Source organism: Bos grunniens, chromosome 18 (genome assembly GCF_055505025.1).
Source record: "Bos grunniens cultivar Pamir isolate PY7600 chromosome 18, Bosgru_T2T1.0, whole genome shotgun sequence".
In the NCBI taxonomy this organism is placed as follows: Eukaryota; Metazoa; Chordata; class Mammalia; order Artiodactyla; family Bovidae; genus Bos; species Bos grunniens.
The window spans coordinates 54,067,665-54,081,906 of record NC_141182.1 but is presented as its reverse complement, the minus strand read 5'-3'; the positions used below and the strand labels follow the sequence as shown (position 1 = coordinate 54,081,906).

General features: G+C 47.4%; 1 protein-coding gene across 5 annotated transcripts in view; it reads left to right on the top strand.

Moving 5' to 3' along the window:
• PRKD2 (protein kinase D2) overlaps positions 1-9,468 on the top strand; it is a 32,732-nt gene extending 23,264 nt beyond the window's left edge. For all 5 annotated transcript variants that reach the window (XM_086353261.1, XM_086353265.1, XM_086353263.1 and 2 more), the window contains 4 exons: positions 1,031-1,129; positions 5,410-5,677; positions 8,443-8,528; positions 9,014-9,468. In XM_086353261.1, the coding sequence (XP_086209387.1) occupies positions 1,031-1,129; positions 5,410-5,677; positions 8,443-8,528; positions 9,014-9,226 (666 nt within the window). In that variant the 3' untranslated portion in view covers positions 9,227-9,468. The remainder of the gene's footprint in view (positions 1-1,030; positions 1,130-5,409; positions 5,678-8,442; positions 8,529-9,013) is intronic.
• The last annotated feature ends 4,774 nt before the right edge of the window (positions 9,469-14,242 follow it).

The window sequence follows — 14,242 nt, the reverse complement described above, 5'->3', positions numbered from 1 at the left end:
GGGTTCAAGGGCTTCAGTAGTTGCGGCTCCTGGGCGCCAGAGACCAGGTTCAATAGTTGGGAGCAGGGGCTTAGTTGCTCTGCAGCATGTGCAGTCTTCCCAGATCAGAGAGTTAATCCATGTCTCCTGCATTAGCATATAGATTCTTTACCACTAAGCCACTAGGGAAGACCAACAGTTTTTTGTTTGTTTGTTTAAGTCAGCTCACCTTGCCATCATAGAATACTCTTAAATTAACAGCTACAGCAGGAAAAGTTTTATTTGAAACACTCACAGGAAGGTGTCCACTAACAGGCCATCACAAGAATAATAACCAAAACAACAATAATAATAATAGCTCACATGGAGTGCTTGCTGTGTGCCAGACACTGCCCTAAGCACTTCATATACCTCACTCAACTCACTTAAAGCTCACAGCAACCCATGAGGATGGTTTCTATTATTACCCCCATTTTACAGGTGAGAACACTGAGACCCAGAGAGGTAAAGTGACTTGCTGTAGGCATCAGGCTAGTAAGTGTGGAGCCAGGTTTGCTACCTTGATAAGGCTGGCTCTCAAACCCACCTAACACCCACTTAACACCCCACCTCTTAAGGGTGTTATGTTTGATTTATGTCATATTGGTATTGTTTGTAATTGTTTAGTATTTCAGGTTTTTAATCCGTGAAAAAATATTTTTTTAAAAATGGAATCACACAACAGCACCTCCTTGAAACCGCTGCATTATTCATAGCTCTTTTCCAGCAGGATCTGCATGTCAAAGGGTGTCAGGATCTTCCCAAACCCCCTGCTCCAGTTCAGTCTCCCTAGAATTATATGTCCAACTTCTGTCTTTGACTGAAATGGTTCTGGGGTTCTGAGCTTCTTCTTTGGTGCTCCAATGCCTTCCCTGGTCCGGGGCGGGGGGTGGAGTTGGGGGGCGGGTGCTGGTGATGGCATGGATGGGGTTTGGAGGGCTGGCTGCTGAAGGCAGAATCTCACAGCAGGGACTCTTCTAACTTTTTTACTGGTGCCATCTCCTCCCCTCAGATTCTGGTGGCTTTGAGACACCTTCACTTCAAGAATATCGTCCACTGTGACTTGAAACCAGAAAACGTGTTGCTGTCATCAGCTGACCCATTTCCTCAGGTCAGAAATGTCCCCTCCTTATTTGGGGAAGTCCATCTAACACTAACGGTGGGTCGGGACTGTGTTAATCAAGATAATTAATCAGCCACAGAGACCCAAGATAATGGCTTAAGTGAGACAGAGGCTTGCTTCTCACTCATGGAGGGACCAGCATAATCATTTTGAGGGTGAAAAAGCAGTGCAATGGTGTTGGGACCACAGCTCCTGCTGTCTTGTTCTGGCCTTTCTATGGCGTTGCCTGGTCTTCATGGTTCATGTTGTGCCGCTGCTGCCCCGCCTCCCAATGTAAAAGGACAATGCGGGGGAGGAAAGAAACGGGGTAGAAGAAACGGATGCATCCTTTTCCTTCCCTAAGGTAATACTATGAACGTGCACGGGGCACGCCTCACATTCCATTGGCCATAACTTGATCACGTGGGGCTTTCAAAAGGACGCTGGGAAATGTAGTTTTCATTCTGAGCGGGCGAGTGGCTCATTAAAAATCCGGAATTTTTATTAAGAGGAGAAGCAGAGAACAGATCGGAGAAGGCAATGGCACCCCACTCCAGTACTCTTGCCTGGAAAATCCCATGGATGGAGGAGCCTGGAAGGCTGCAGTCCATGGGGTCGCTGAGGGTCGGACACGACTGAGCGACTTCACTTTCACTTCTCACTTTCATGCATTGGAGAAGGAAATGGCAACCCACTCCAGTGTTCTTGCCTGGAGAATCCCAGGGACGGGGGAGCCTGGTGGGCTGCCGTCTATGGGGTCACACAGAGTCGGACACGACTGAAGTGACTTAGCAATAGCAATAGAGAACAGATATTGGAGGGGAGCGACTGGTAATTTCTTCTGTGGGTCTCTTAGGAAAACAGTTTTTTGGTGTTCTTCTTTGTTTGTTTTTAATATTTATTTATTTATTTGGCTGCTCCTGGTCTTAGTTGCCACACGTGGGATCTTCGATCTTCCCTTTCATATGTGAGATCTTTTTTAGTTGCAGCATGTGGGATCTAGTTCCCTGACCAGGGATCAAACCCAGGCCCCTTGCATTGGGAACGTAGCCTCTTAGCCACTGGGCCACCAGGGAGGTCCCAGGAAAACAATTTTGATGAGCCTCTGACTGGTTGGATGAGCATCCCCTTGGGGCAAAGCCCGATTGAGCAAGGGTGATGATTGTAACAGCTCCAGTTGATTGGGTGCCCACTGTGGTTAAGGGCCTTTAGCTACAGGTTCTCATTTAGCCCCTCCACATCCCTGTGAAGTTTTTGCTTCCTTATCTCTCTTTTGTGATTATTTCATTTCATTTTAAAAGTTCATTTTGGTCATCAACTAAAAATTATTGTGTGCCTACTATGTGCCAAGCTGCATGCTGGAGCATTAGGAACTGTAGTAAGTAGAGACATCCCCATCTGCATGCCCACTGGTTTACAACTGGGGCTGATTTTGCACCCCAGGGGATATTTGACAACATTGGAGACATTTTTGGTTGTCACAAGCTGTTTGAGGGGGAGCGTTACTACTGGCATGGAGGGATTGCTGAGCATCTGACAGTGCACAGGATAGCCCCAAAATACAAGACTGTCTTTCCCTAATGTCAGTAGTGCAGAGTATGAGAAACTCTAACTTACAGCAGGAATATCCACTAGAAATATAATGGACTGGGACTTATTTCCCTGGTGGTTCAGTGGCTAAGACTCTGTGCTCCCAAAGCAGGGGGCCGGGATTCGATCCCTGGTCAGGAAACTAGATCCCACATGATACAACCAATAGTTCACAGGTCACAACCAGAGATCCCATAGAAATTAAATTTTATTAATTTATAAAGATAAATTAATAAAAAAGAAATATAATGTGATCTCCTATCTATAATTTTACATTTTCTAGTAAGCCACATTTTTTAAAAACTGAAGAGAAACTGGTGAAATTAATTTTGCTAATATACTTTATTCTAGTATATCTAAATATTACCATTTCAACACGTAATCAACCACATAAACATTATTAATGAAATATTCTTTCTTTTCCTACTAAGTCTTCCAAATCTGGTGTGTATTTTACACTTAAAGTAAATCTCAATTTGGGTAATAAATTTCTATGAGAAATACTTGATTTTGCACTTAGATTTCAGAAAGTTAACAGTTGGGAAAGTAAGTTGACACACCCAAGTTGTTCCAAGCTTATTTAAAAATTATCCAATAAAAACATCTAGGACCCCCTTTAAAATATAAATTAATTAAAATTAAATAAAAAATAGTTTCTCAGTTGCACTTGCCACATTCAGGTGCTCTGCAGCCACATGTGGCCACCATACTGGACAGCAAAGCTCAAAAAGGAAAGATGAAATATTGGTCAAATTGTCACAAGAATGTAATTATATCTGTGATGAGTTCTGTGACACAGTTCTATGAGCTCAAACTGTGTAGCCCAGTGGAAGGTCAGAGAAAATTTATCTGAAGAAAGAGTAGGTTTTTTGGGGGGAGGGGACAAGTGTTCTAGTCAGTGGGAGCAGCCTGTGCAAAGGCCCTGTGGTGTACTTAAAAAAAAAAAGTTTTATTGAGATATAATGTGCATACTATACAATTTACCACTTTATACAATTTAGTGGTTTTTAGGGTATTCAGAGTTGTGCAACCATCACCATGATCAATTTTGGAACATTTTCATAACCACAAAAGAAACCTCATACTTCTAGCCAACATCCTCCAATTGCACCATCCCCCTACCCACAACAACTAATCTACTTTATGTGGATTTGTCAGAGCATTTTATGTAAATGGAATAAACAAACACTTCTGTGTGTGTGTGTGTGTGTGTGTGTGTGTGTGTGTGCTCAGTAGCTTCAGTCGTGTCCAACTCTTTGCAACCCCATGGGCTATAGCCCACCAGGCTCCTCTGTCCCTGGGATTCTCCAGGCAAGAATACTGGAGTGCGTTGCCATGCCCTCCTCCAGGGGATCTTCCTGACCCAGGCATTGAACCTGGTTTCCTGCACTGCAGGCAGATTCTTTACCATCTGAACCACCAGGGAAGCCCATTATACATGGCCATAAAAAGAAGTAAACTACTGACACATGCTGTAACATAAATGAACCTTGAAAACAATTAAGAAAAAGAAGCCAGTCACAAAGGATGGCATATTATATTATTGTATGTTCCATATTGTGTATTTCATGTGTACATATATGGAATATACAATAATAATATGTCATTATTTGTGGCTGGCTTCTTTCCCTTAATGTTTTCAAGGTTCATTTATGTTATAGCATGTGTCAGTACTTCACTTCTTTTTATGTCCATTTAATATTCCATCATAAGATAGGTAGAAAAGGGTGGATCTTAGAAAAGTAAAAGATTATAAGGTCTGTTAAAAGGGCAAAGGATCCTAGGAAAAGGCTGTCAGATTTGGGTCAGGGGTTGGGGTGTGGCTGTTTTTGAATGCAATAGAGGCTTGGGGCAATAGTGAGCCAGAGGAGGGTTTTGAGTAGGGGAGGGGCAGTATACAAATAGAGGTGGCAGCTGCCTATGGACTGGTAGGCAGCAGACAGGACCTTGAACCCAGACTTGCTGGCTCTGAAGCCTATCCATGACCCTAGACTGCCTCCAACAAGGGCAAGGTAGGTTCACACCTATTACCATGGATGCGGTGCTTAGCTGTTTACATGCTGGGTGCCCTTTAATCCCCAGGGAAGCCTGATCCGCAGCTGCTGTTAACATCCTCAACCCGGATGACAAAAACGGGGCTTTGAGAACTTCTGTCCCTCAGCTGAGATCCCCGAGGCTCTCTCTACGCCCGCCGCTGCTCCTATCATTTTCCCATGTATTTACTCTTTCAATTCACACAGCTACCCTTTAAGGTAGGGACTGTTAGCATCGCCATGGTGCAAAAGAGGAGACAGAGGCAGAAGAAGGTTGAGACCTGTTTGACGTGACAGAGGGATGGCAGCAGGGAGCCTTTACGGAGCCTCACTGCAGGTCGCGCATTTATTGTCCTGTGAGCTTTAGATGGATGAAACCCATATAATCCTCACGACAGCCCTTTGAGATAGGCGCTGGTACGATCCTCCTCCTCGTACAGATGAATAAATGGAGGCCCAGAGAGAGGAAGCCCCCTGCCCAGGGTCACCCAGCTAGCTAGTGAGCAGAGGAGCCTGGATTCGAACCAGCATTCGATTTTGTCTGGAATGCCGAATTTGTCTGGAATACCGAATTTGTCTGGAATACCGTAGTGGCGGTACGCTTGCGCAGAGGTGGGAGGCATGCCCTCCATACGCCCTGAGACCCTCTACCCCTCGCCTCCGCAGGTGAAGCTGTGCGACTTCGGCTTCGCGCGCATCATCGGCGAGAAGTCGTTCCGGCGCTCGGTGGTGGGCACGCCGGCCTACCTGGCGCCCGAGGTGCTGCTCAACCAGGGCTACAACCGCTCGCTGGACATGTGGTCGGTGGGCGTGATCATGTACGTCAGCCTCAGCGGCACGTTCCCCTTCAACGAGGACGAGGACATCAAAGACCAGATCCAGAATGCTGCATTCATGTACCCGGCCTGCCCTTGGAGCTGCATCTCGTCGGGAGGTGCGGGGCTAGCTTGACTCCTGGACGCAGGCGAAGGGCGGGGCCCCGTGGAGAGGGCGTGGTGGGGATAATGGGCGGGGCCGCCCTGAGAAGGCCAGTGGCCATGAGGGTGGAGCCTAGTGAAGGGCCTAGAGCACCCGGAAGACCCTGTTTAAGGGAGGCACTGAGACCTGGAACTTTGGGGGAGGGACTCAGCACGTGTAGGAAACTAGGGTCCGAGGCCTCAGACCTAAACTAGGTTATGCGAGTTGGAAAGGAAGTGCCCTAGAAACACTAAGACACTTGCCACCTTGGAGGCTATTAATACTTGGCTTGTCTAGGGCGAGACCAGGAGAAGGACTAGACCCGAGAAAGTCAAAGGGCTGGGGTGGCCAGGAGAAAGAACAGGTCCTTCCAAGGTGTTGGCTGGAGCCTGAAGTCTTTGGGGTTGTGACCTCAAAAGGATTAACCCTGCAGAAGCAGTGGCGCCAGGGGGCAGGGTTGAGGAACAAGGGCTTGGCTAATTTGCCGGGTCCTGGGGCCTTGACTGGGATGAAGATGGGCCTGGGCCCTGGGATTAGATCCAGTGATGGAGGGAGCTGATTTAGAGGCTTAGCTAGAGAAGGGGCAGGGCTTCCCTGGTGGCTTAGGTGGTAAAGAATCTGCCTCCAGTGTGGAAGACTTGGGTTCGATCCCTGGGTTGGGAAGATACCCTGGAGAAGGGAATGGCAACCCACTCCAGTATTCTGTCCTGGGAAATCCCATGGACAGAGGATCCTGGTGGATGGGCTACAGTCCATGGGGTTACAAAGAGTCAGACATGACTGAGTGACTAACACTTTCACTAGAGGAGGGGCAGGGCCATGAGGGTTTCTGCAGACTTCTAAGGGAAGGACTGATCCTGAAACCAAAGTCAGGCCTGGAATCTGGGAGCATGTGGAGGTCAGGAGAAGAATGGGGCTATGGGGGTCAGGGCTAGGGGGCAGGACAGAGGTGGACATTGGGAACTCTGCATGTAGGGGCTTTGGCATCGTGGCCTGGTGGTGGTGATGGTCTTTGTGATGCTCCTGCCGACTTGGAGACAGGTCTGGAAAATTTAACTCCTGAGGGCCCCCAGCTTTGGGGCAAAGCCAGGTGTGAGGGTGAGCCAAGGGCGAGGCTAAGATACTGGGATGTGTGAAGATGCCTTAAATGAGTTAGAACAAAGGGCAGGTTCTGAAACCAGAAGCTCAGGAAGACAGAAGTGTGGGAGGGAGGTTAGTTAAAAAGACAAGCATTTGCGAGTTCCCTGGTGGTCTAGTCATTAAGATTCAGTGGTTTCACTGCCATGGCCAGGGTTTAATCCCTGGTCAGGGAACTGAGATTCCAAAAGACATAAGGTGCAGAGAAAAAAAAAAAAAACCAAGCTCATCCATAAGAGTTTCTTCAACAAGTATGTGTTGAGTGTCTACTTTGTGCCTAGTACTCACTGTCCTAGGTTCTGGGAATACTGGAATCAGTTGGAGAGAAGGGATCATGAAAGAAGGTTGCCCAGTGATCTGTGAAGAGGAGGGGGAGGGGCATAGAGGGTGTGACCTCATGCAGCAGGCAAAGGGGGTTTCTCAGTGCAGGAAAAGGTGTTGGTGGCCCAAGAAAGATGAGCACTGATCAGTGAGGAGGTGGATTGACTTGAGTCCTGGAGCAATATAAGGGGTTGTCTTTTGGGACCTGATCTGGAGTCCCTCGGTCAAAGTGTGTCCTCCGGTGTATGCGAGTGAATTTGAGTGTGGGTAGGTCTGTGCAAGGGAGCCTGTGAGAACAAGGCCTATACTCAGAGGAGTTTACACAGTGGGGCTGTGTCTTTCAAGGCTCATGATCAAGCAGGGAGCCTTGGACGAGTGCTAGCTTGTCTTGAATGCCTGACACTTGCTAATCCTTTTCATAGAGAGCGGGCCTCCGACTCTGGGCCTTCTGCAGGAAACTGGTGCCTGATTAGCATCTCCTAACATTGTTTTCTTTTCATTTTATATTTGTGGACATGGCAAGTGATCTTAGGATTTCCATTGACCAGGGTGATGGAAAGTTTCCATTTTATATAATTCTGTATCCTATATTTTATATAAAGTACATATTTATACAATTACATATATAAATATATAATATTTGTGTATTTTCACCTTAAAAAATGAGTTGAAAAAGTGAATTGACTTAAAACCAAATTCTACCTATTTTCCAAGGGTTATGTACATGGTTCAAATTTTTTCTATGTACAAAAGAGTCTAAAACGAAAATTCTCTCTTATTCTTTTATTTGACATCCTTCCCAAAGGCAGTGTCTATTACAAGTCTATATATTTATGCAAGCAGATATGGGTACATACATTCTCTTAATTCTCCTTTTATACAGTGGCAGCATGCTATACACAATATATTGTTTTTAACCAACTTGCTTTGTCCACATCCCAGCAATCTTGGGTAAACGAGTTGGCTTAAAGAAAAATACTAAGTGAAATATAGTACAGATGTACCTGTACATACTTGTGTATGGCAAAACCTGTGAAGGTGACATAGGAATGGGGAAGCATTCCTATGGTATGAGACTTGGTGAGGAGATGTAGGATCCAACATGAGGGATGGGGATAAATGTGTAGTTTAATGAGGAAATAGGTGGGAGAGTGATCCGTGCAGGTGAGGCTTACTGCACTGAAGGAAGGCCCCCATGGCAGGTGAGTAGGGTGGGGTGCCTGTTGAAGGAGGGGCGGCCCCTCACCCCACAGGATTTAAGCTGTCTCTCTCCTTCCGGTGCAGCCATCGACCTCATCAACAACCTGCTGCAGGTGAAGATGCGCAAGCGCTACAGCGTGGACAAGTCTCTCAGCCACCCCTGGTTACAGGTGATTCAGGGGCGGGGCTTAGAGCCAAGTGGGAGGGGCTGAGTCATTCGTTGAGATAGAGGAAGGCGTGGAACCACGTCTCTTATTGGATACTAAGGTAGTTTTTGGAGAAGAAAATGGCAACCCACTCCAGTGTTCTTGCCTGGAGAATCCCAGGGACTGGGGAGCCTGGTGGACTGCCGTCTCTGGGGTCGCATAGAGTCGCACAGACACGACTGAAGCGACTTAGCAGCTTAGCATGCTGCAAGGTAGTTTAGGTTGTAGGTACATTTCCCGTGGACAGGGAATGTGGCTGAGTTTCCCATTGGCTGGGCTGTAGAAGGAGGTGGAGCTAATTGGCTAGGTAGGTTGTGAAGGGTGTGGCTTCACGGTCCTTGGTATCCGGCTTCTCACTAGCAGGGCAGATCCCATGGGGGTGATGCTCTGGCAACTATTGGCTGCCCTTGGAGCAGTACCGAAACTAATCCCTGTTCTCCCCGGCCCAGGAGTACCAGACGTGGCTGGACCTCCGGGAACTGGAAGGGAAGATGGGCGAGCGGTACATCACGCACGAGAGTGACGATGCGCGCTGGGATCAGTTTGTGGCAGAGCACCCACTACCTGGGCCGGGGCTGCCAGCCGACAGGGTGCTCGGTGGGACCCTCCCACCCCCGGACCACGAGATGCAGGGGCTGGCCGAGCGCATCAGTGTCCTCTGAGGTCTCGGGCTCCCACTCTGGCTGCCTCGTGATGCTGTCCTTGCGTGCTCAGAGAGCGACGCTCCACACCTTACCAGTGATGAACTGTTCCAAGGAAAGCAGTTTCCTGCCCGAATTGGACACGCCCCCGGGGGAGGGGCATGGCGGGGGCAGGGGCAGGGGCCGGGATTATTTACAAAGTTAATTCCCCAACAATTAAAATAGACTCATCTCTGGCCCTATGGCCTTGGTCTTTGGCCACACCGCAGTCTTGTATTATTGAGTCTGTTGCTCACCAAGATGGAGTTCATCTGGAAAAAAGATGGGATGGAGGAGGGATGGGGGGAGGGGCACTGAAGGGAATGGAGTTTTGGAAGGAGAACTAACGGATAAAAAAATATATGGAGGGAGAACTTCCAGGAGGGAAGACTAGAAAGGGAAACGATATGAAAGAGCATAAAGAGGAGAGGGAAGATTAATGGAGGAGAGATAGAAGGAATATGATCGGAGGGGTGAAGGATTTAGAAAAACTCAAAAACTCAAGTAATCTCATGGCTTAATGGCTTAATTTTTTAATTTGGTGTTATTGCTACTAACTGCACATCTGGTCTATGATAGAAAGTCGATACACTGTAGTTGGTATTTTGTTATAAGTTGATGTGATGACTTCTCTCGTTCGCTGGCTCATCCATTTGTCACACTGTGTGGAGTGATGCTGGGGACACGGTGGTGACCGAGCCAGCCCAGGTCCTGCCTTCAGGGACTTCACCATCCAGTGGGGGAGACAGGCTTGTTCCTGGCTAGTGAGGACCCAGAGTGGGGAGGGCTGGAATGGGAGAGCCCAAGAGGGTGGGGCAGCCTAGAATTAGCCTGGGTGTCTTTGGGGGCAGTTCTTCTAAGCTGACTTGAGGTTCACCTTCACCCAAAAGGTTGTAGGCAGAGAGAACTTCTGTCCTTTGACCCCTGTCCTTCAGTGCCCTCAGTTCAGTTCAGTTGCTCAGTCGTGTCCGACTCTTTACGACCCCCTGAATCGCAGCACACCAGGCCTCCATGTCCATCACCAACTCCCGGAGTTCACTCAGACTCATGTCCATCAAGTCGGTGATGCCATCCAGCCATCTCATCCTCTGTCGTCCCCTTCTCCTCCTGCCCCCAATGCCTCCCAGCATCAGAGTCTTTTCCAATGAGTCAACTCTTCACATGAGGTGGCCAAAGTACTGGAGTTTCAGCTTTAGCGTCATTCCTTCCAAAGAAATCCCAGGGCTGATCTCCTTCAGAATGGACTGGTTGGATCTCCTTGCAGTCCCAGGGACTCCCAAGAGTCTTCTCCAACACCACAATTCAAAAACATCAATTCTTCGGCGCTCAGCTTTCTTCACAGTCCAACTCTCACATCCATACATGACCACAGGAAAAAGTGCCCTAGCTCCCCATTATCACCCAGACTTTTGGCTGTAGAGCTGAAGGCAAGAGATTAGAGCATGCACTTAGCCAAATTCTCTATACACCTTGGTCATGCTCGAAGTTACACACCATAGTTAAAGATTTTCCTGAGCCCCATAAAACCAGGATGGTATTCAGCAGCCAATTTAAAACTGCCTGCAATGCGGGAAATGTGGGTTTGATCCTTGGGTTGGGAAGATTCCCTTGAGGAGGAAATGGCAACCCACTCCACTATTCTTGCCTGGGAAATCCCATGGACCGAGGAACCTGGCGGTCTACAGTCCATGGGGTTACAAAAGAGTCAGACACGACTTAGCAACTAAACAAATTAGGCTAGTACCTAGAGCTTAGGTTCCATGTCTTCCCAGTTCAGTTCAGTTCAGTCACTCAGTCGTGTCCAACTCTTTGGGACCCCATAAATTGCAGCACGCCAGGCCTCCCTGTCCATCACCAACTCCTGGAGTTCACTCAAACTCATGTCCATCAAGTCGGTGATGCCATCCAGCCATCTCATCCTCTGTCGTCCCCTTTTCCTCCTGCCCCCAATCCCTCCCAGCATCAGAGTCTTTTCCAATGAGTCAACTCTTCGCATGAGGTGGCCAAAGTACTGGAGTTTCAGCTTTAGCATCATTTCTTCCAAAGAACACCCAGGACTGATCTCCTTTAGAATGGACTGGTTGGATCTCCTTGCAGTCCATGGGACCCTCAAGAGTCTTCTCCAACACCACAGTTCAAAAGCATCAATTCTTGGTGCTCAGCTTTCTTCACAGTCCAACTCTCACATCCATACATGACTACTGGAAAAACCATAGCCTTGACTAGACGGACCTTTGTTGGCAAAGTAATGTCTCTGCTTTTTAAAATGCTATCTAGGTTGGTCATAACTTTCCTTCCAAAGAGTCAGCATCTTTTAATTTCAAGGCTGCAATCACCACCTGCCATGTCTTCCCAATTTATATCAATTAGCCCATCTGCTGGTCGGTTGGGGAGTTGCAGCTCTTTAATTTGAAAAGGTTGAATGAACCCTAGTCAATGAGGATCTCCAAACAAACCAGAACATCTCTGAGGCATATTCCAAGCCCACACTTTTGGGGCATGTCTCTTAGACCCCATCCTGAGTGTTTCTCCTAAAACTAACTGGTCTAAAATTCAGGAGGGTAGACAACAGAGGGACAAATCCATCTGCAGTGATAGAGCCAGGGCAGGAAATAGATGGAAAGACTACTCAGGCCTGATCCCTGACAATCACACTGCTTCTATCTTGGCCACGACTTTTGTCAACATCCTGGGGTCAGAAACCAAAGACAATCAAAAACATTGTGTTAGCTTGATTACAGAACTCCAAGAGAGTCCAACATGAGGATCCAAAAAAAAAAAAAAAAAATCCACACAATCCAATTTAAGGTCCTGATACTTAAACAATTGGAGATAAATAGGTAAAAATCGATCCTATTGGGCCATCAGAAACCACTAAACCTAATCTTCAGAGAGACACCTACAGGTACTATAAAGAAAAGGGACGTTGGACTTGAGCCTATCCAGCTTTAAAATACAAAAAAGGAATTTGAAGGACTTCCCTGGTGGTCCAGTGGCTAAGACTCTGTGCTCCCAATGCAGGGAGCCTGGGTACCATCCCTGATCAGGGAACTAGATCCCATATGCTACAACTAAGACCTGACGCAGCCAAATAGATATTTAAATAAATAAAAGGAATTTGAACCTGAGATTCATTCTCCCCGGTGACTCCCAGCAGATCTTCTCCTCTTCATCCATAAACACCCCTCAACCCACAGAGGCAAATGACCATCCCCATTAATGGGCATGCTACCCCCAGCTTTGTAGATACAGGGGCCACCCCACCCCTTAAGTATCTCATTGTCTATCCACCTTTCAACCACCCTCAGGGTCCAGCAATGATTTTGATGAGATGCCACAATTTGCCACACTTTAATTTTTTATTTTTTTGGCCTTAGCCATGTGGCATGTGAGATCTTAGTTCTCCATGGGTGTCTGCGTGCGTGCCCAGTTGCTCAGTGGTGTCTGATTCTTTGCGACCCCATGGACTACGACCTACCAGGCTCCTCCGTCCGTGGGATTATCCCGGCAAGAATACTAGACTGGATTGTCATGCCCTCCTTCCATACTCCCTTCCAAGACCCTTCCCAACTCAGTGCTCCATCTGCACAGGAAGCTCCCCCTACCCTATCTATGGATCAGGAGTCATGTGTGGTACGTTCATTCCCAGGAACTCTACAGACATCATCATCCCCACCATCCAAAGGCCAACAAGGAAATCCAGAAAATTGCTACCACTCTTCTGACTCCACCTACTAAGGATCTCTCTTCATCTCCTACTTGGAACCCTCTCATCTGGCTGCACTCTTGTCTCAAATCTTTGGTTTTACTCCCTAACTGGATCATGAGCAATTCTCTTTTTATTTATCTTCCTAGGGATACTTATCTTCAAATGGCTGGTGACCAGAACCCTAAGTCAGCTCCAGATCCAACATTTTACACAGAAAATGGTTCCACTGGTCTTGCACAAACAGCAGGGATGAAAACCAATCCTGACATCACCCCACACACTTACTGCCAAGAAAATCTTGTTTGAGAGCGAGCTTTCCATATCCCCTTTCATCAACCTGATCATCTCCCCACTGTTGGTAAATTAATGTAACTTAAGGAAATGGTAACCCACTCCAGCATTCTTGCCTGGAAAATTCCATGGACAGAGGAGCCTGGTGGGCTACAATCCATGGGGTTGCAAAGAGTTGAACACGACTTAGTAACTGAACAACATCAACGATAAATGGCAGTCTACATCTGTCTTAAACAAGAGGAGGATTGAATAAAGTTTATCTCTACTAAAATCCAGACTCATTTTTTCTCCGTGGGACTCACAAGATTATGTTTAACTTATTTATCAGACCCTTTTGTGGCTCTTTATAATGGAAGTGCGCCAAGCACTTGACAAACATTTCCGTTAATCCTCATAACAACTCTATGCAGTAGACAGTATTACAGCCCCGATTAGACAGCTAAGGAAAGGGGCACAGGGAGGGCAAGCATGTTTTCCAAGGTCACACAGCTAGAAAGTGGCAGAGCTAGGGCTCACCCCAGGCAGTCTGGTTCTGGAGTCTTTGCTCGCAATCGCTAACATTTTCTCTCCAGTCCAGGACCAGAAGGTAACCCGGGATCATAAAGGAGGAAGGATTTTGCACGATCTTCTGGGTCCTGGTTTTTAGGGAGTCAAAGTCAGTCTGAGAAATGGGTATAAATTTTGGAGCTAGAGCTTGACGCACATTCAGCGTAGTGACACAGGCTGGCCGCCTGAGGGGGCTTCAGCCCTGTTCAAGGAGCCAGGGGAGGGAGGAGGGAACCTTGCAAACGAATGTCAGGCTCAGACTCATGAACTGTAGAGCGCTGAGAACAGAGCATCTTAGAAGGCCGAGAACAAAGCCTCTTAGAACGTAGTACAAAGGCCCCTGGAATCGTTGAATGGTGAGCGCAAAGCCTCACAGCATCTGGGAGATAAAAGATACTTAGATTCTGTTCGGCCCAGGGTCTTATAATTCCCGAATTTGGGACATGACC